Below are 21,827 nucleotides of genomic sequence, written 5' to 3' on the forward strand. Positions count from 1 at the left end.
TAGACCTCTTACAAACTGCAATAGATCAGAGAAAGAGTTTCAGATCACTCACCCTGCTCATCAATAAAGCAAAAGCAAATGTTGACGAGCTGAAAACAACACTTGATGCCGTGTTAAAGGAAAGTCCGAACTCCAGCAGCACTTCATCTGTCATGGAACGATATTCAAACCTTCTGTCACGTCTAGAGAAATTTGAACACGAAATTGACAGTTTAGATGACGATGGACTACTCAGCTAATCTTCAATTAGGATACGCGATGTAACAACTCATACGACTGCCAGATATCCAACCTCACGGAGATGCTCACCATCAATGAACGAGATTCCAGAAGCAAGCAACCCAGAACGTTCATCATTCTCCAACAAAACACCACCTTTACCACCGAGACCGGAGAAGCCATCACTGTTTTTGTCTGAATGCCACACGACCAAACCAATGTTGTCAAAGTTTTTAAATGGTAACAATGAGAATCCGCTTTCTATGGGAATGAGTACAGCAAGTTTATTCAGATCAATTAACATCGATAACACATTGGAATCCAAAACAGAAGTAAAACACTCGGATAAAAATTTTGCGAAACCTGAGACGACCGTCGCAAAAACTCTCGATCGTTTTGCTCTCAGTGATACAACGTTATCTGCTGTTGATAATTTTGCAGTCAACCAGCAGCAGCTTAAAGCAGACAATGATTCAGTCTAGCTGCTTAGTTCTGTAAATACGCAAAATAAACTTCAAAACAATTTTCCTCAGGAAAACTTTAATAATCAATTTCAGTCAAAAAACATGCTATCTGAATTTTCTCGAGATATCGCCGAGGAACGGTTTCAGACGCAAACGTTTGAACCAAAGAGCATGGGTTGTTCCAAATACCAAGGAACACATATTCTCCGATTGATGAATCCCAGTTCTGTCAAATATTGCAGTCAAGAAAACGCATAGAATCTAGATTTTGATCCGCAACAGACAAAACAACCAATTGAACTGAGTAACACAATGACAAACTTTAATCAGTTCTCTGAAAATTCCTGCCAAAACGCAAACAATTTTCAAACTTCTAACATATTTTCTTTACCATTGCATAATGTACAGAAAACGCAGAGAATAACATTTTACCAGGAAACTTTACTCAATTTCAGCCACAGTCACAATTCAAAACCGTAGGCATTGAGCCTCTCAACCCATTTGCTGTTCAACAAACCGCCTGTTCAAAAACAATAACTGAAAGTGTTCCCATTGCTCATTCAATATCAACGTTTCCCCCACAAGCACTGCCTTCTGTGATCAAAATCCCGAGTCACAATTACCACATTCACATCAATTTTCCAGCGTATTACATCCAATATCAAATGAAAGGTTCAGACACCCTTCATTTGAAATCAATTCTTTACCGTGGACCTCAAACACAGCTCCATATTGACAGAATCCAACGAGTAAACACTCAATAAATTTACCACCTCTTACAATTCAAAACTTTAATGGCAACCCATTGAAGTACCACGATTGGATAAATAACTTTTTTGCCTCGTACATAACAACACCAGTATTACTGACACACATCGTATCACCTACCTGCAAAATGCAGTTACTGGAAAAGCAAAAGATGTCATCCAAGCGTATTCGTGTGATCCTGCTTATTATAGCACAGCTTTAAACGAACTCATGTCATATTTTGGTGATCCTACAATAGTGGTGAATGCCTTCATAAATCAGTTGGAAAACTGGAAATCACCTAATGACCATAACAAGCAAAACTTTGTAGCCTTTACTTTGTTCTTCAGACGTTTAGTGCAAGCTTTCCAATACCTGGGATACACAACTGACCTACAGAGCTCAACACTTATGAAGAAAGCTAAAGAAAAAGTCCCGCATAACATCCTCCTCAAATGGACAGATTACACCGTTACATCAATCGAAACACCAGCTACTTTAGTTGAATTTCAGAAATGGTTAGAAGTTCAAGCACATGTGTACGATAAGATAAACCGCGAAACATTCCAGCAAAATAACCATCGTAGAAGCAACTTTAATAGCTCTGGAAACATGAACAACAGCGAAAGTCACGAAAGAAATTTGAGTACCCAAAGTTCAGGCTTTCCAGCACAGCCGACTAATCGAAATCAGTCAACAACAATAAGCAGTAGCGGTACTCCGAAACCGCCTAGCGCCCCTCCATTTCCACCCCTAAACAACGCAAATCAAGCAAAGCGTTCTTGCGAAAAATGTTGAGGAAACCATATACTAGCGACCTGTCCCGATTACCAAAAATGCAGCCCAAGCCAGCGATTTGACATTGTTAGCAAAAGCAATCTTTGCTCGAACTGTTTGAGCAATAAACACAAGAAGCAAAATTGCCCATCAACAAAACGCTGCCAAACATGCAGCGGATACCACCACACAACACTGCATGACCCCGCTAAAATTATCACGCGTCCGCCAGATGCTTTTGCCACCAGCAATTCCACAGGTAGAAATGTTACCAACCAAGAAAATCAGCCAGTCAAACAGCAATGTGAACCAGGAAGTAAAAACAACGCAAGCGTCTCATCCAAATCACAAAAGAGCCGCTACGGACAGTCTTTTGCAAACAAAAATCAGAATAAATTTCAGCGCGCTAATTTGAACAATTCCAACCAAAATTTTAGCGTGAATCATCTAAAGTCTACACCAAAAGTATCTTTTCTAAACGGCAAGAAAGCTTTCGATACGTACGCTCTGATCAATCCCGGAAGCCAATTTATTTCAAACTTGACAAAATCCTTGCCCTTCCATGCGAAGATCAAGAAGCCACTACGCTTCAGTATCTTAACACAGAGCATGATATGCCACTTTCAAAAATTTCAGAACAAGTGACAGTTGCACCCTACAAAAAATTTGGATCAAAAGTTTCAAATTAAAACAACTTATAGCACTCCTTGTTTAAATGTAGCACCAGCTAATACATTTGAACTCAACCAGCTTTGCGATGCATTCAAAAAATTGCGTCACATTAACTTCCCAGAAATAGCTGAAGGCAAAATTGGTGCACTTTTGGGAATAAACACTTTTGCTTTCACACATCCAGTTGAAGTCATCCCGGCAACTAAAAACCAGCCTTTCGGCGTAAAGACGAGGCTTGGATGGACCCTATCTGGAGAGTATGAAAGAGTGCAAAAGCAACCCAAACAACGATCTCACCAGCAGAAACAGTACGTGTACCACGTATCACGAAGAAGCTCCGACGATCAGCCTCTTGATGAATTGCTTGAGCAATTCTGGAAAATTGAAGCCGAAGGAACTCAACCCGAGCCTGAATCTAAAAATCCCGTTGACAAGGAAGCCCTTGAAATATTGAACAAAACAATCAGCTACAATGGTGAAAGGTACGAAATTGGACTGCCTTGGAAAAAACCATTGATAATTGAAAATAATTATTTTGCAGCTCTCGGCCAGCTGAAAAGTCTTCAGAAGCGACTCAGTAATGACCTCCAATTGAAAGCGTTGTTTGAGCAAACTCTCACAACAGATCTTCAAAAATTTTATGTCAAGCCAGTTGAAATGCAGCAGCCAGAACCCGAGAAAATTTGGTATTTGCCTCATCACCCGGTGGTTAATCCAAACAAGCCCCGAAAAGTGCGCAGAGTAGCAAATGCTGCGGCCAAGTTTAGAGGACAATCTTTGAACTCCAATTTGATCAGAGGACAAAAATTGCTGATCAACTTGGTAGGAATTCTTCTGAGATTTCGTGAAAACCCAGTTGCCATTCTCTGATATCGAAGGCATGTTCATGCAGATAGCAATAAGGCATGAGGACCAATCTGCATTTCGCTTTCTCTGGCCCAATGAAGAGATGGTTAACCAATACCAGTTCACCAGATTAATTTTTGGAGCAACCTGCTCCCCATTTTGTGCAATTTTTGTTCTGAACCATTGCGCAGAAGATAATGCAATTGAATTTCCAAAAGCAGTTAATGCAATAAAGAACCATTTTTATATGGACGACTATATCCATTCTTTGCCGTCTATAGAAGAAGCAATTGAAACCATTAACCAGACTAAAGATAGCCTTCATAAAGGTGGCTTTCGCTTGACAAAATTTGTGTCAAACAAACATGAAGCCCTAAGGTTCATTGAGCAAGAAGATCGAGATGAACTGAAAGAGATCAGTAGAGTCCTCGTTCAGAAATGGAATACCAGAACTGACTGTTTTCAAATAAAGACAGTAGAAAAATTTCCCCGAAATGCAAGTGAGTATACACAAAGGAAAATGTTCAGCTTAGTACCAACAATTTTCGATCCCCTAGGAATTTTGTCCCCGCTCACAATTAGAATCAAAATGCTTTTACAACCAGTCTGGAAGCTAGGCAAGAAGTGGGATGAACCACTTCCCGCAGAACTTCATTCTAGCCTACAAAAAGTGCTCGATAGTTACTTTGCAATGGTTGATATCGAAATCCCCAAATGGTTGAACTCCTCAACGAATCAGGAAAATAATCACCAGCTCCATGTCTTTGTTGACGCCTCAACCGTTGCATTGTCAGCAGTTGCTTACATTCGCACCCAAAAACAGGACGAAATCTTTCAAACATCTTTTCTGCTTGGAAAATGCAAAGTTGCAGGCAAACGCCTCCACACATTGATAGAAACCGAAATGACATTAAAATTTGAAAAAATCTACTTGTGTCTATAGAAGAAGCAATTGAAACCATTAACCAGACTAAAGATAGTCTTCATAAAGGTGGCTTTCGCTTGACAAAATTTGTGTCAAACAAACATGAAGCCCTAAGGTTCATTGAGCAAGAAGATCGAGATGAACTGAAAGAGATCAGTAGAGTCCTCGGTCAGAAATGGAATACCAGAACTGACTGTTTTCAAATAAAGACAGTAGAAAAATTTCCCCGAAATGCAAGTGAGTATACACAAAGGAAAATGTTCAGCTTAGTACCAACAATTTTCGATCCCCTAGGAATTTTGTCCCCGCTCACAATTAGAATCAAAATGCTTTTACAACCAGTCTGGAAGCTAGGCAAGAAGTGGGATGAACCACTTCCCGCAGAACTTCATTCTAGCCTACAAAAAGTGCTCGACAGTTACTTTGCAATGGTTGATATCGAAATCCCCAAATGGTTGAACTCCTCAACGAATCAGGAAAATAATCACCAGCTCCATGTCTTTGTTGACGCCTCAACCGTTGCATTGTCAGCAGTTGCTTACATTCGCACCCAAAAACAGGACGAAATCTTTCAAACATCTTTTCTGCTTGGAAAATGCAAAGTTGCAGGCAAACGCCTCCACACATTGATAGAAACCGAAATGACATTAAAATTTGAAAAAATCTACTTGTGTCTATAGAAGAAGCAATTGAAACCATTAACCAGACTAAAGATAGCCTTCATAAAGGTGGCTTTCGCTTGACAAAATTTGTGTCAAACAAACATAAAGCCCTAAGGTTCATTGAGCAAGAAGATCGAGATGAACTGAAAGAGATCAGTAGAGTCCTCGGTCAGAAATGGAATACCAGAACTGACTGTTTTCAAATAAAGACAGTAGAAAAATTTCCCCGAAATGCAAGTGAGTATACACAAAGGAAAATGTTCAGCTTAGTACCAACAATTTTCGATCCCCTAGGAATTTTGTCCCCGCTCACAATTAGAATCAAAATGCTTTTACAACCAGTCTGGAAGCTAGGCAAGAAGTGGGATGAACCACTTCCCGCAGAACTTCATTCTAGCCTACAAAAAGTGCTCGATAGTTACTTTGCAATGGTTGATATCGAAATCCCCAAATGGTTGAACTCCTCAACGAATCAGGAAAATAATCACCAGCTCCATGTCTTTGTTGACGCCTCAACCGTTGCATTGTCAGCAGTTGCTTACATTCGCACCCAAAAACAGGACGAAATCTTTCAAACATCTTTTCTGCTTGGAAAATGCAAAGTTGCAGGCAAACGCCTCCACACATTGATAGAAACCGAAATGACATTAAAATTTGAAAAAATCTACTTGTGGACTGATAGTCGTGTTGTCTTAGATTGGATCAGTTCAACTAAGAAACAAAACGTTTTCGTCTCAAATCGACTCGAAGAAATTAAGAAAACAACTAAAACTGATGAGTGGAATCATGTCCCAACTAATTTTAATCCAGCCGACCATGGAACGCGTGGCCTTGAGCCATCAGAAATCCCCCCGAAATGGCTTACAGCACCACAATTTTTGCAAAACACTGAAAGTTCTTGGAAAGATATGAAAAAGATTTCAACCGTAGGTGCCGTAACCAGAAATACAAAAAACACCAATCAATTCTGTTCTAGACCCAAACCGCTTTTCAACATGGAATAAGCTACTTTTAACCCTCGCAACTGTCTTCAATTTAATTTACAGAGCTGAGAAGAATCGTTCCGACAAAAGCCAATACACAAAAGATGATGTTTGTTTATCTCAAAATTTTCCGCTAAAGTTGTCTCAAAACAATGCTTTCTCCTCGACAATTAACGCATTAAAAAGAACACAAAAGTTAGACGCCAAGAGCAAATTGAGAAACATAAATCCAATAATTGACCAAAACGGACTCCTACGATCTAGTGGCCGTCTCCTATTTGCTCCAACAGAATTGGAGATCGAAAAATGTCCAATAATCTTGGACGCAAAGGAAAAGATTGCGAGACTATACCTTGAACATGCGCACGGAATTTGTGCTCATCAAGCAACAGAAACGGTCAAAGCATTCGTACAACAACGCGACTACGTCATTGGACTTCGAAAAACACTACTTTCAATAAAATACCGATGTTTTCTGTGTCGCCGTTTTGACACTCAAAATATACAACCAATAATGGCCCCACTTCCTGCATTCCGCTTCCCCACAGAAGAAACCAAATTTCCGTTTGCCAACACAGGACTGGACTTTTTTGGCCCGTTTTATATTGAGGACAAACAAGGCAAAATCGAGAAACATTATGGACTTATTTTTACATGGCTCGTTACGCGAGCAGTCCATTTAGAAACATGTCCAGATTTAAAAACAGACACCTTCCTCAATGCATATCGAAGATTCACCTACCGAAGATTCCAACCTATTTTATTGTACAGCGATAACGGAAAAACGTTTGTCGGCGCCTCCGAAGAGCTGAAGAAGTCGGTTAAGGCTTTAGACAAAGACAAGATTTATAAGTCGAAACCACATGGAGATTTAACCCACCATACGGCCCTCATTTTGGTGGCGTGTGGGAGCGATTGATTCAGAGCGCCAAGAGGACACTCTTAATCATTCTAGGATCTAAGCGTCTCTCCTTCGACATCTTTGAGACAATAATGGTTGAAGTCGAAGCAATCCTGAATTCCAGACCCTTGGCAAACGTTGCTGATCAGCCTGAAAACGAAGAACCACTCACTCCTAACCATTTCCTCGTTCAACGCCCTTACAGTTCCCTGCCACCCGGAAACCTTGGAGACCAACAGCCAGCTAGTTTCAAGAACTGGAAGCACGTGCAGCAGTTGATGAACCACGTTTGGCGGCGTTTGATTAAGGAGTACCTGCCGACATTACTCAAGAGACGTAAATGGACAGACAACAACCAGCCTCCTCTGAAAGTTCGAGATGTTGTGAGGGTACTCAAGGACTTGACGCCGCGAGGAATCTGGCCCCTTGGAAGAGTTGTGGAAACACCCCCTGGACAAGACGGTGAAGTACGAGTTGCCAAAGTAAAAACGGCTTACGGCTCGTTCGTGCGTCCGGTCGCCGGCCTCGCACGGGTTTTTTCTCCGTAGTGTTTTAACTCGACTTATTCGCTCCGGCTTTAGGCAACATGAGCTACATCCACCCCCTTTGATGTTGTTACCCTTACAGTATTTACATTTCCAATTATATAGGTTCAGGATATCGGATCAAACGACAATCAAGATGATCTTCAACCCCTGCCCTCCTTCTTGGAGCATGTTCCCAATGACCTTGGGAACTCAAGAAAAGCATGACATTTGCTCATGATTAAAACTACCGCCAAAAACCTGAGAGTCACTCTTTCCCAAAAACATCTGACAAGAAGTCGCAACCAAATATGAGCAACCAAAAGTCTAGAATATATGTTTCATTACAGTGAGAATTCCGGGATTTACGTTTGCCATCAAAATTTATTTGACGCATTCCTTCAATTTTCTAAAATTTTAATGTCGAAGCAGTCATTAAAACACTTATGATTTAAAAAAAAACATTTGCTCATGCTCAACGAACGGGCAAATAAATTTTCTGCGGACAACTAAGAATACGCAAACAATATTGGTTATTCATTAATTTCTAAATCAATGTGTAATGCACTTACTTTTTGAAGTTGTATCAATTTAAAAAAACTTGTGAAAAAATTTGAGAAGACGCTAGTTCAGCTGTCAAACAGAAAAAAAAATAATCCAACGAGAGTTCAAAAAAAATCAAACCCAAAAGTCCGTCTTGTTACATTCCTTGCATTACACGAGTACTGTCGCTAGAGAATAAGCACAGCAAAGAGTTTCTGCTAATATCTAGTAGTATACTAAGAAAAACCACACGTTTTTAAACTTAAATTCAACCAAATTGTTTGATATGAAAATTAAACAGGTATAACTTTTTCACGGGAAGGAGTGTCAATCAAAAACATTGATTATCCACAACTGGACATAGAACAGCAAACAAGTATTCCAGATGATGTCCAATAAAGTAGAACTTTCATTTATAAGTGACGTTTGAGTTTTCGTTTCTGAATCTCTACGCATTTCGCAACAACTCAAATCTGAAGTTCCGCTCAAACACAATATTATTACATTTCTAATTAATTAGTTCACAGCTATCTTTTAACACGTACGCCCAAGATTTTTGTCCTTATCAGAGGAAGAAAAGGCAAAACATTTTGAGGATGAGCCAGATAACGAAGAATCATGAGCCCGAATAAAAGAGGATAAAAGCTTCTGCAAACAATAAAGGCAGCTTAAAAGATGCAAAAGATTCAATCTAACCACAGACCTATTGTGCAAACTTCTTCTTTTTTTAAAAAACAACCAAGAAAATTATACAAGAAAAATATTGCAGAGTTTCATCTCAATACTTACCAGCTCAAGCAATGAGAACTTTTTAGACGGAAGAGATGACGTCGAAGGATATAAAACTACGATCAAGAAGAAACAACACGAGAAAATTTGGACTAACAAAGGATCAGAGTTCAAAGGTGAACTCTACAAGTTTCGTAACAGGAAACAAAATCACTTAAGTACAATAGAAAACAAATTTAAGTGGGCTGTTCCTGAGAGGGTTATTTGATCACTTAAAATAACCATATACAAATGATTGGAGGAAAAGTGGCTTGGACTTAAGATTAAAGACTAAAATTGGACATTGAAAATTGCCCGAAGATGTAAAAGCCCTATTTTCAATCACAATCAACACAAAATAAATACAAACCAAAACACGAAGACCTTATTCAGATTACAAAGCGAGAGGAAACACCGTTGCAAATAAGAGTACTCAGATTGAAAGACTAGACGAAAGACGGTTGCTTCTGAAACCCGTTTAATGTTGCTACTGAGAGTCCTGCCATATAAAACATCGTAGATGCAAACGACGTTGTAATTGAAGGTGAACTTTATGCACCAGAATTAGTCCCTGAACGTCTTTTCTGTTGCAGGCTAAACATGATGACAGATGGAGGTCACAAGACTTGACAGGAATACTTAGATAAATATTTATTACTGAAAACACCACGCCATTAGTTAGAAAAGAGTCTTTTGTGGATTGCCCTAGCGAAGCAATTCGACTAGGATCTCGACGTAACAAAAAGGTTTGTTTTACAAATTGCATCCAACAAAGGTTCGTCATTTTAAGACCAAGAGGCCCCAAGTATTCTTGTCTTCAGAAGAAAAAAAGAAAATTCGCATCCTAGGTACATTCACATGGGCCACAAGTCAAAAACCAAAGCTCGTCGAATAAACACACAGGTGACTTCCCAGCCGACATCACTTAGTGACGTTTGAGTTTTCGTTTCTGAATCTCTATGCTTTTCGCAACAGCTCAAATCTGAAGTTTCGCTCAAACACAATATTATTACATTTCTAATTAATTAGTTCACAACTAACTTTTAACACGTACGCCCAAGATTTTTTGTCCTTATCGGAGGAAGAAAAGGCAAAACATTTTGAGGATGAGCCAGATAGCGAAGAATCATGAGCCCCAATAAAAAAGGATAAAAGCTTCTGCAAACAATAAAGGCAGCTTAAAAGATGCAAAAGATTCAATCTAACCACAGACCTATTGTGCAAACTTCTTCTTTTTTTAAAAAACAACCAAGAAAATTATACAAGAAAAATATTGCAGAGTTTCATCTCAAAACTTACCAGGTCAAGCAATGAGAACCTTTTAGATGGAAAAGATGACGTCGAAGGATACAAAACTACGATCAAGAAGAAACAACACGAGAAAATTTGGACTAACAAAGGATCAGAGTTCAAAGGTGAACTTTACAAGTTTCGTAACAGGAAACGAAATCACTTAAGTACAATAGAAAACAAATTTAAGTGAGCTTTTCCTGAGAGGGTTATTTGATCACTTAAAATAACCATATACAAATGATTGGAGGAAAAGTGGCTTGGACTTAAGATTAAAGGCTAAAATTGGACATTGAAAATTGCCCGAAGTTGTAAAAGCCCTATTTTCAATCATAATCAACACAAAAAAAATACAAACCAAAACACGAAGACCTTATTCAGATTACAAAGCGAGAGGAAACACCGTTGCAAATAAGAGTACTCAGATTGAAAGACTAGACGACAGACCGTTGCTTCTGAAACCCGTTTAATGTTGCTACTGAGAGTCCAGCCACATAAACCATCGTAGATGCAAACGACGTTGTAATTGAAGGTGAATTTTATGCACCAGAATTAGTCCCTGAACGTCTTTTCTGTTGCAGGCTAAACATGATGACAGATAGAGGTGACAAGACTTGACAGGAATACTTCGATAAATATTTATTACTGAAAACACCATGCCTTTAGTTAGAAAAGAGTCTTTTGAAAAACCTATTTTGGATTGCCCTAGCGAAGCAATTCGACTATGATCTCGACGTAACAAAAAGGTTAGTTTTACAATTTGGATCCAACAAAGGTTCGTCATTTGAAGACCAAGAGGCCCCAAGTATTCTTGTCTTCAGAGGAAAAAGAGAAAATTCGCATCATGGGTACATTCACATGGGCCACAAGTCAAAAACCAAAGCTCGTCGCATAAACACACAGGCGACTTCCAGCCGACATCACTTGGTGATCACTACTAACGTTCGTATACATTGACATGAATATCAAAATGCGCAGCGCATTTATCAGTCTCAGAGGCTGTCTCAAGCACAGCACAATTTTTCGTCTCAGAGGCTGCCGTGCTTCGAAACGTGTAACTTAGGTAGATAATACCTGTAATATGGTGCGGAAGGGAAGGGAAGGCTTGACACCTAATTATTGTAGTTCTAATTAAAGTCTTTGACGCGGCTAGTAGAGCCCAGCATATATTGCTGTAACTTTAAATACAATCAATTTTTTGGTTGTTAACCTATATAAGCTGCTGCGTTGTTTCACAGTGTTGTTCAGTCCAATGGGTTGATCCCCTTTTCAATTTTCTGCTTGCGTGATTCAACTTGGATCTACTTGCATGTCTCAGGACCCCAAATGGGTGTTATACGATAGTTTCCGGGCACATCTATTTAGGAAACATTGCCCGAATATGTTGCCTACTGATAAAGAAGCCTAAACACCTATAGATAATCCACATTTTCTTTAATTTATTTCTAGGATTATTAAGGTTCATTCAAGTCCTCACAATAAAGTTGTTTTGAAATAGTGCGATAAATATCATAGTTGCAACAACCGCTACTTGTTATTCATGGGACTAAGGGTCCGATTGCACTAACTTTTTCTCGGAGTGAACCAATTGAACAGTTGACTTGGATAGGACACCCCCCTCAGTCTTTGATAAACTTGATGACGATGAACTTGTTTTACATGAACAGGTGCAGCAGCACCAGCACAAATTGAAACAACACGCCACACGATGCAACTGAATGACGAACCAAATCTAAACAACATCACAGTTCTTTCACCCAAGTTGAGATCTAACTTAACGTCAGAAAAGTCATGGTTTTATAGATGACTCATAGCAAAGAATGGTAAACAATAGTTTATTACGCAGGCTACGAGTAAAACAAGTAATCAAGTATTTTCACAGAAAAGAATGTATAAGCAGCACCACTCAAGTTCAAAATTAAGTCAAAAAGCCAAATGCTATTCAGACTTCTTATACGACGATAATTATTGATAGTTCAGTACACATTTTGTTGGCTAATGCAAAAGAATTGAAGCATTTTGGCACAAATAATTTTAATAGCTGTTAACTGCGAAGCGTGAAATAAATGCGAGAAGAACTATTAACAAAATGAAATGAATAGTCAGCGCATGACTAATGCCGACGCTCGAAACAACCATGCATAAAAACTCAAAGGAAACGAACATGATAAGATGAAGAGTACATATGTATACTATTCAATCTTATTTGAACTTTTTATTGCAGAAGGATCTCCAACACCACTCCGAATTGCAGATTACAAAATTGAAAAGAGTACACTTGTCTCAATTTCGATACCAGCTTAATGTCTTACTCTCTAAAAACGAAGACCCACCCAGTGAATAAAGGTAGCTTGGTAATATGATTTCGAGAGAATCAATTTAGTCTGAAAGTAGCTTAGATTCTTTTAGACAAAATTTTTCAGAGCGCTCGAAGTAATTTTTTTTTTCAATTTTCTTGTTGGCGCACTCTAAAAAACGTGCAGGTAATTTTACCTAAAGATTCAGGTAAATTTACCTGAACTGTGCATGTGTTTTGGCGTTCCTGCACACTACCTGCACGGTACCTGTAGGTACCTGCAAATGCAGGTAATTTTACCTGAAATATGCATTTGAAAAAAATGAGAAAATTGGTGAACAATGAATATAATTTTGTTGACTAAACTGAGAAAATTTCCTTTTGCACTCTTCAAAAACGCCTAAATCCCCCGTGTCTTAGCAGTTTTCGGGTCTCTGTTTTTTTCCTTGGCTGATAGAGTCAGTTGAACTCCTTCTGGAGATCAATGCACCGTCTCTCTTAGTCAGGGAAGCTCTTAGTCAGAGAAGGTAGTCCCCCTGCACATTTTACCTGCAATTTACCTGAACAGTCTAAATTTTAGGTAATTTTACCTGCACAGTTTACCTTAAACAGTGAGTGTACTGTAAAGGTAAATTACCGGCAAATTTAAGGTAAACTGTGCAGGTAAAATTACCTAAAATTTGGACTGTTCAGGTAAATTGCAGGTAAAATGTGCAGGGGGACTACCTTCCCTGACTAAGAGCTTCCCTGACTAAGAGAGACGGTGCATTGATCTCCAGAAGGAGTTCAACTGACTCTATCAGCCAAGGAAAAAAGCAGAGACCCGAAAACTGCTAAGACACGGGGGATTTAGGCGTTTTTGAAGAGTGCAAAAGGAAATTTTCTCAGTTTAGTCAACAAAATTATATTCATTGTTCACCAATTTTCTCATTTTTTTTCAAAAAAAACTTCCGGTCCAAAAAAACTTCCAGAGAAATTTACGAAACCTTGAAAATATTATAAAAGTAATTTAATGATAAATATTTTTAATTTTTGGTTCACTTCTTTCCAGCTTTGGAAAAATCATAGGGAAGCTTCATGGATCGTGTTTCCTGTCTGAAAAGACAAGCTACGATTTTTTTTTCAAACTCAGTTTTCCTGTAAAAACTTTGCTTAAATTTGATACATTAAAATCACACAAAAAATTGCAGGGTAAATTACCTGAATAATGCGCAGGTAAGCAATTCTGGGAAAAGTTGTGCAGGTAAATTTTACCTGCACTTGGCCTTACCTACACACTGTTCAGGCAAATTTACCTATACATTATTTAGAGTGCAGGCCAGCACCACAATTTGATAGAAAATTGTTATGAACAAAACATAGCTGGGATTGCCAGAAAAAGGGTCTAGATGTATGAAACTGATTTAGAATTATGTAACGCTGTACTCAAACAGCCTTCAATTACATTATGCTATGCTCAACTGACCTCAACACCTCCAATTAAAGTAAGCAGAATCAAATAGAGAGAGAGAGAGGAAACGTCATTTTGAGACTGAGGTAATACGCGTTTGACTATAAAAATATTCACTCGAATGAGCCATTCCAATATGCGTGGAAGTGATGACAGGCACGCAATTCAGTCGAAAAAATGCATGAATGAACAACGAAAAACTGACTTGACATGGGCGTGAAGTCATAGGGTTGTAAAAAAATATTGACTACAAATTAAAAACTAAGAGAAGGCCAATAATAGCTCCGCTGATCCGTGTGGCTATTGAAAAAAAATCACTTAGCTGCAAAAATCACTTAACTGGACCTTAATCCGGACTTCGAATTAAAAATTGGACAAAATACAATGATGTAAGCTCTGTATTTTCTCATAAAAGCAAAACAGTTAAGCATAGCTGGCATATCGCCAGGAAATAGCTTTATTAGCTTCGCAGATCTGCAGTCTCAAAAAGATAGTGAAAGAAGCAAAGGAAAAAATAAATTACTTTTGTTGAATGCTGACATGTTATACTTTGGTTATGAATCTGTATAATTTATTGCTGCTTCTAATAGATGCTTTCAAATAACCTTCAATTAGAGTGACACACATTCACTTGATCTTATCTCTTTGAATTAAAGTTAAGAAAAGTCAGTTTCAGAGTTATCAAGTCATTTTAAGAGTGAAGTAAGTGACGTATGACCAAAAAAACTTTATAAGGCGAAAAAAAACTGGTTCAACTGAGAATGAAAAAGGACGTCATGCACGTAATGCAGTCGAAATTGCATGATCAGATGAACCAAAAAGCAGATTTGAAGTGTTTGTGACGTCATATAGCCGCAAGAAAAATCTTGACAACGACAATAAAAAATTTCAGGACGCGTCCTGACCGACAATTCAAAGTTTTTTCACTGTCTAAACAAAAAAAAATCGACATAGAATGAACTTAGAATGGATTGAGATAACCATTTAGAACAAAATCCCAGCGAAAAAGAAAAAAAAACAGAAAACGTCAGGGTGAAAATGCCGCATGTGAACAAAAAATCACTAGCGAGAAAAAGAATTCTTGTTCGTATACCGTTTTCTCACTCTACTTAAAAATTAGAATGAAAAAAATTTTCACGCCGCAAAACCACTCGCTTTTTCGCCCCACTTCCTATTTTGGCGTGACCAAAATTACAATTCCAATTACGAAAGTCTGTGAACACATCTCAAAAAGACAGCCCAAAACAATTCAAACTCTTTGAGTTGTAAAAACATGTAATCCAATAGAATTTAAAAAAATATCACGCACGCAATTCAGTTAAAAATGCATGAACGAATAATCGAACAGCAGATTTGAAGTGGTTCTGAAGTCATGTGGTTGTTACAAAAATCTTGATTGAATAAAAGCCAAGGGAAGGCCAATAATAGCCCCAGCTATTGAAGAGCGACTATTAATAATAATAACAAATTGATAAATTTTTTTGTGGAAGACAAGAAACAAATTAGCGTGACTGAAACTTACTTTAAAGTAACCCTTTTGCAATCTTAGCAAATTAAAAAAGCAAACTATATCTACGAAAGAGTGACGGAAAACCAAAAACAAACAAAACAGAGAAGAAGCAGTCAAAATTGTACCAATATAACATGGAGCGGTTCACACTGAGATAACTAGCGAAATTTTCCAGGACATCACAACCTTAATTGATAGGAGCGATTCCATTAGTTTTTGTAAGCGCAGATCCCTTAACTTACCCACAGTCCAGACAAATGTAGAAAAAAAACTCCATCGAGAAATCAACAGTTCACAAAACGAAGTCATCACTTTGAGGAAAAGATGAATATCTTGTCTAGTTGACATCTGTGTTGATGCACTTGAGAGGGATTAGGGTCGTACACTCGCACTCAATTGCAAATTACTTAGTGGCAGATATCTTTTAAAACAACTTATAGAGCTATTTGAACAACATAACAAACAAGATAAGAAACAAACCAAGATAAGAGTCAAAATTCCAAGAAGCTACTTCACGAAACATTTTTGATGTTTTCAGTAAAAAAAAAATTAGTACTTGGCAGACTTAGAAAAGTGACACGGCAAACGTTTGTGCACAAACGGAAAAGATTCAAAATTAGAAAAGCTGCCCAATTACCATAAAATTATCCAGGATAATCATAGCTAAGGGGCGTAGGATATTAGGCAAAAAATCGTTTAGGTAAACACAATTAGTGTATCCATTAGGCGGAAATTTTGTACTACAGTATTGTGGACATTAAGCAATTACCAAATAAAGCACATAAAGACGGTACTCCAAAATCCACTCAGCGCTTTGCAGCACATAAGTGTCGCTAGCAATTGTGTCTACATGATAATAGCTGACAAAAACAGTTACATCATAAGAAATACATTAAGAGCTGTGCATCATGTCAGTTTAGGTCAAAATAACAACTTTAGCAACTTTTTTCTCGGATATTTTTATAGCTCTGACCTATTTACAAGAGATCTGTGAAGTTTTTTGTGATGTTCTCTACATTTTCCCCGTATTTTTTGCAAATAATTTTTCCCGAATTCTACCGGGGGCTGTACGAATGATGTATAAATTTGAAAATGAATATTACATTTTAAGTATGCTTTGTTAAATAATTATTTGTAATGACATTCGGGATCTTTTCAACAATTGCCCACCTCCCACCCCCCCTTTGATACCTGGTAGAGAATCGCACCCCTTCTGTCCTATGTTTTACCGCAATATTACTTGGCCTACAGATTAGATAGACGAATATCAGTTTAGGCGCAATAGCGGACCGGTGTTCACGGCCATGCCTCTCATGCACTGCGGGGGGATGTAATCCGGCAATCGCGGGTCGGTTATTGCGGCGAAGCCTCGACGCGCGCGAAGTGCGCCCACCGACCCGCCAGTAAGAAATTCTTTTCACTTTGTATTCGGCTAATTAGGATAGCGTGGCGTATTTTATTCTATTCAGTTGAACATAGTATGCACATGCGTGGAAAGTTATTAGTCGTTTCTGATTGTTTAATAAATTGCTCGCTTAATTTCTATTCAAGAATAGCCCCCCTTTTGCAAAAGGGGGCAATTATTGAAAAGATCCGACAATTGTTATGAAGACTTGATAACTTTATGGCGCCGGGTGGATTTTGGAGTACCATCTTATGTGTTTTATTTGGTACTCGCCTACTGTCTGCAAAACTCTAGTTCAAAACTTTTGCCTAGTGACTACGAAAATTGTGTTTGCCTACTCAAGTTTTCGCCTAATATCCCATCCCCCCATAGCTAATCGTTTGATGGACGTGATATGAAACCAACAACTGAACGGTAAGTCAAATGCATAAGATCGACCAAGAAGTGGGAGGTAATTGCAATCGCTGTTGGGTTTAATCGGAATGTTGTTCGTTGCGACCAAAAGGAATCATTTTCTTATTAGTTGTTATGCTATTGTTATTTTCGCTAATTGGGTATTTCCGTGAAGAGTAAAACTTCATTCACCCAGTTCCAATTAATTCAAAATTGTGAATGCAACCAAGTTTGAACAACGCAAACCTCTGTTAGTCCCTTGTCAACAAAGTTAAACAAGAAGTTCAATCAGTCAAAAAAAGAAAAGATCACTTGAAATTAATAATAGATAGAAACTGCATTCGAGGAGAGTTAAACAATGATAATATATGTTAGAAGCTGGGCAACAACCCAGATTCTAGGGCTAACAAACATTTTTTTATCAAAAATCTAATTCAACTGTGAAATTAATTTGAAACTGATTCGATGTCAGATTAATCTAAGAACACAACCGAGCAAAGAACACAACCTAAGCAACCGACTAATTGCTCTACAGCGACTGGCAACTTCCTGAGGGGGATGGGGGGATAGGGGGCGGGGGGGGGGGGGGGGTGGTATAAATCCACTAAAACTTCCCGTCGTGAAATGAATTTCTGCCTTCGCTGAATCGTTTATTTAGAACTGACTAAAGCTTTAATAGAGCAGAACAGGGACTTAAATCCCACGGCCGTTACCATTTACCAGTTATTTATCCTGTTTTTGAGGGCGAAAAGTCGAATAAGAAGAAGGCCCGGACCCAAATAATTGCTGCTAACTTTGTGGAGAGCAATTCCAAATGCATGAATATTGTGCTTAAAAGCTGGTTCTTGCTGTCAAAAGTGGCTAAAATGTTAAAATGAAATAAGCTGTCAAAAGTTAAAATGAAAAAAAGTTAGGTTGCTCTTATAATTGGGGATGTGACAAAAATTATAGGGGTAAAAAAATCTGTTAAGTGACATTAAACACTTTTAAAAGACCTTTTCAAAAACTGATATTAATATTTTATAAACTTACCATTTTTGAAGTGCAAGATGGTCGCCGTCTAGAAGTTGACTGTTTTCACAAACGTCTTATTGTCAGACTAAAAATCTTCCAAATGAAAGCACGAATTATTTTTTATTGCAAAGTTGAGATGTAAAAATATTCAACCGATTACTTTAAATTTCAAACTGTGAATACCAAGTCGAACTTTCAAAAAAAGTATACTACACAAGTATTATTATAAAAAGATGAAAGCAGTTTCTTTTACTTGAGCAAAGTCAGAATTACTTTAAATAGAAAATAATTTTATACTTCTTTGCAGCTTAACGACAAAATCACCGAACTGTGAAAAGCCATGCGCGAGCAAAAGTTATTAATCATGACCGCTGTTAAGCCACAAAGAATATTTGATTGATGAGAAAAATCAATTATATCTAAGAGATAAATACAGCATGTAACCAATTTATGAAGACAAAAGAAGCTGGTATGACAAGCTGTTTGATTAAATGACGGCAAATTGATTCAAAACTTGAGTTTTTTTGGGTACTATGTGCCAAGTTATGTTAAAGATAAACCACAAGCAACTATCAGTCTTGAGGCAAAAAGTCACAGGATATAAGCTCTTTCTAGCAGTTTTAACTGAGCTAGTTAGATGACCTTCTATAATTTATTAAACTAAGATTGAATTGAGAAGCTTGACCTAAAAACCTGGTAGCAAGGTATATCAAGTATGCTCAGCCCACCCCTATACATAAATCAAAATCTTGAGTAATTAACGGCACAGAGAAAATAGATCTTGGAATTGGATATATATTTTTCTAAAGTTTAAGAAACCCATCTTTTGTGGACTATTTTTCACTCAAAGCTCATAAAAACTTGGTAAAGTTAATATTTTACTTCATTACCGCTATTTCAGAAACATATATGAGCTTAAACTGTTTGGTCGTCTTCGTTACAACCGGACTAGTTGCTAAATGAACATTTCTCAGCGTTCCTCGTTTGTTTGCAAAAACATCAACCTTAACAAGCAAGTTCAATTAGGGAAAACTAAAAAAAAAATCAATTTGCTCAGAACATAACCAGAATAGGTCGGAAGCAAACAAATTAGAGCCAAACAAAAAGACCAAATAAAAGTGTTCAACCAAAAACTAAACATAAAAAAAACTATTTACAATTTACAAAACTCTTTTCAGAGTGCGAGCTATTTTGATTGGATTGCTTAGTCAAACATACTGCTGTTTCTTAATGAGAGGATACAGGGAGGATCAATATCAAAACGAATAAACTGTAGACCTGGTAACTGATTGACTATATGTAAAATAATTCTATCCTTACTATAAGTGTATAAGTGAAGTGAAATAATCATAGATACGAATTTTGTCAAATATAACAAAAACTTTTAGTTTGAGGGTGGTAGAAATCATCAAAACGCGTACCAATACATTCAAATTCTTTCAGGTATTTCTACAAAGCATTTAAAAAATGTTTTTTTTAAAAAAAAAAATCCACACTACGGGAGAAAGTAAAGAAAAATAATAATCAATGCAGGCAACAATGGAAACTCCACAAAATTGTCAGCTCAAAACTGAAACCACACGAGAGCCAGAGTTGTTCCTCCTTAGAAAGCAGGATATACCTGTAATTATCGAAACAAAAATGAGACAGACGGTAACTAGAAGAACAAAAAATAGGAGCAAAACTCAAAATTTCACCTATCTCCACAGCTTCATCAGATTTTAAGGCAATAACCTCACAAAAGTTTTTCATTTGCAATAGAGGGTGGAGGAAACTATCAGTTCAACCCATGCAATCACCCATGCAATCACACTCGTTTCCTTCTTGGGAAAATTGTTTGAGGTAAAATCTCCTGTTCTGGGCAATCACATTTCACCCGCCACTGAGTTACAGCTAGTATAAAAATACATTAAATTTTGAGCTCCCCTCTCATTGGGTGAGTCAAAAACATATCAGTATACATTGTCCCCGCTCATGGATGACACACTATTCAAGGCCAATTCGCCTCTTAACTTCTGCAACAAGGATTCAAAGATTTGCTCCCGTTTCATATGTGTCTATAATCTCGCATCCCTTGCAGGGAGCATGATTGCAGACCCGCGAGTTGCTGTAACAGAGACTGATTGAGATAACCTACTGAAGGCTACCGACAACCCCGCCGGCTGCAAATTTCTGTTATCAGCCAGAGTAACGATTCGTTTGAGGGTCTTACGAACTGACTCTGAACTCTGAAAATCCTCCAAACGTTTCGAAAGCCAGAGGAATAAATTGAAGTCCGACTTCACTACAATTCTGGGCGTACTGTTCGTACTTCTTGTCCTCACCAGCTGACAGTGCGAAATCACTCTTCTCCGACGCATTTATAATGAGGCTTGACTGCAAGGGAGAAGTGACTGTAACGTCTAAAGCTGCTGGTTGACCGGCATTCCATACAGGTAACAAAAAATCGCCCGGTCTCGAAACTTTTCTGTTCACAGATGGGAGACCAAAGAGCTCCCGAGCAAGCTGATATAATTTTGTTTCGTATACGATTATGACGAGAGATCACATTACCGCGACCATGGCATGACACAGCATGGTAGCCCATTACATCTAGAGTCCCAGATTTACAAAAAGGACATTTTCTCCGTTCTCGTACAATTTTACACCCAGTGGATATTTGAGAGAAACACGGAACTCATTGGAAGATAGGTGTAGTCCCAGAGCTGTGGAATGGGGGCTGCGGATAACCAGGCACCAGACTGCGGAAGAGAAAGAGATTGTAAGCGAGCTTTTTCTCTTATGGAACTTTGTTTTCCTAACAAATTGTCGAAGGCTGAGTTATCAAGTTCCTCCTGGATTTTTCTTTGAGAGGAATATTTCATCGCAATTTCACTTAATTCTACAACTGCCTTAACAAATGAGATGTCTTCAGTTGGGTTATGACCTGTAAATTTTTCTAAAAGAACAGAGGATTGAAAACAGATCCAACGTATTCAGCCTGAACTTGATTTGCTGATCGTCTTATTCCTACACCGGTTTTATTGATTGGAAGGCATGCTTGGTCCCAAGAAGTGTCTGACAACAAAACTCCAAGAATACCTTCAAAGGTAGCACGCTGAACCGAATCAAATTTTCGAAGGATTTTATTTGATTCTTCCGAAGGAGAAATACATTGCAACGAGTAGACCATTTTGGGAGCACCAAGGCAGAAACGCAAAAGACCAAGAGCACATTGAGGATCGTCTACATATGCTAAATTGTCTAGAAGTTCCTCTAATTTTTCAACGCGTTTGAGTAAACAAGAGGAAACAAAAGCGTCAGATCCTATAGCAGCTCCTAAAACTTCAATTCCATCTACACAGTACCTCTTGATCAAACTGTCAACTTTCGTCATGCCTTGGATTGAGCATAGCTCGCACTTATCCTGCCTAAGTTCTAATCCAAAATGTTCTCCTG

At 38.1% G+C, this 21,827-nt stretch overlaps 1 protein-coding gene across 1 annotated transcript in view; it reads right to left on the reverse strand.

Annotated features, from left to right (window-relative positions):
- LOC142340993 (hippocalcin-like protein 4) overlaps nt 1–18,632 on the reverse strand; it is an 83,727-nt gene extending 65,095 nt beyond the window's left edge. Inside the window, exons 1-2 of the mRNA XM_075391800.1 lie at nt 18,408–18,632; nt 11,890–12,053 (exon numbers count right to left, since the gene is read on the reverse strand). Coding sequence (XP_075247915.1) covers nt 11,890–12,053; nt 18,408–18,410 — 167 coding nt within the window. The 5' untranslated portion in view covers nt 18,411–18,632. The remainder of the gene's footprint in view (nt 1–11,889; nt 12,054–18,407) is intronic.
- Nucleotides 18,633–21,827: the final 3,195 nt, after the last annotated feature.

Source organism: Convolutriloba macropyga, chromosome 6 (genome assembly GCF_964194025.1).
Source record: "Convolutriloba macropyga chromosome 6, txConMacr16.3, whole genome shotgun sequence".
Classification (NCBI taxonomy): Eukaryota; Metazoa; Xenacoelomorpha; order Acoela; family Convolutidae; genus Convolutriloba; species Convolutriloba macropyga.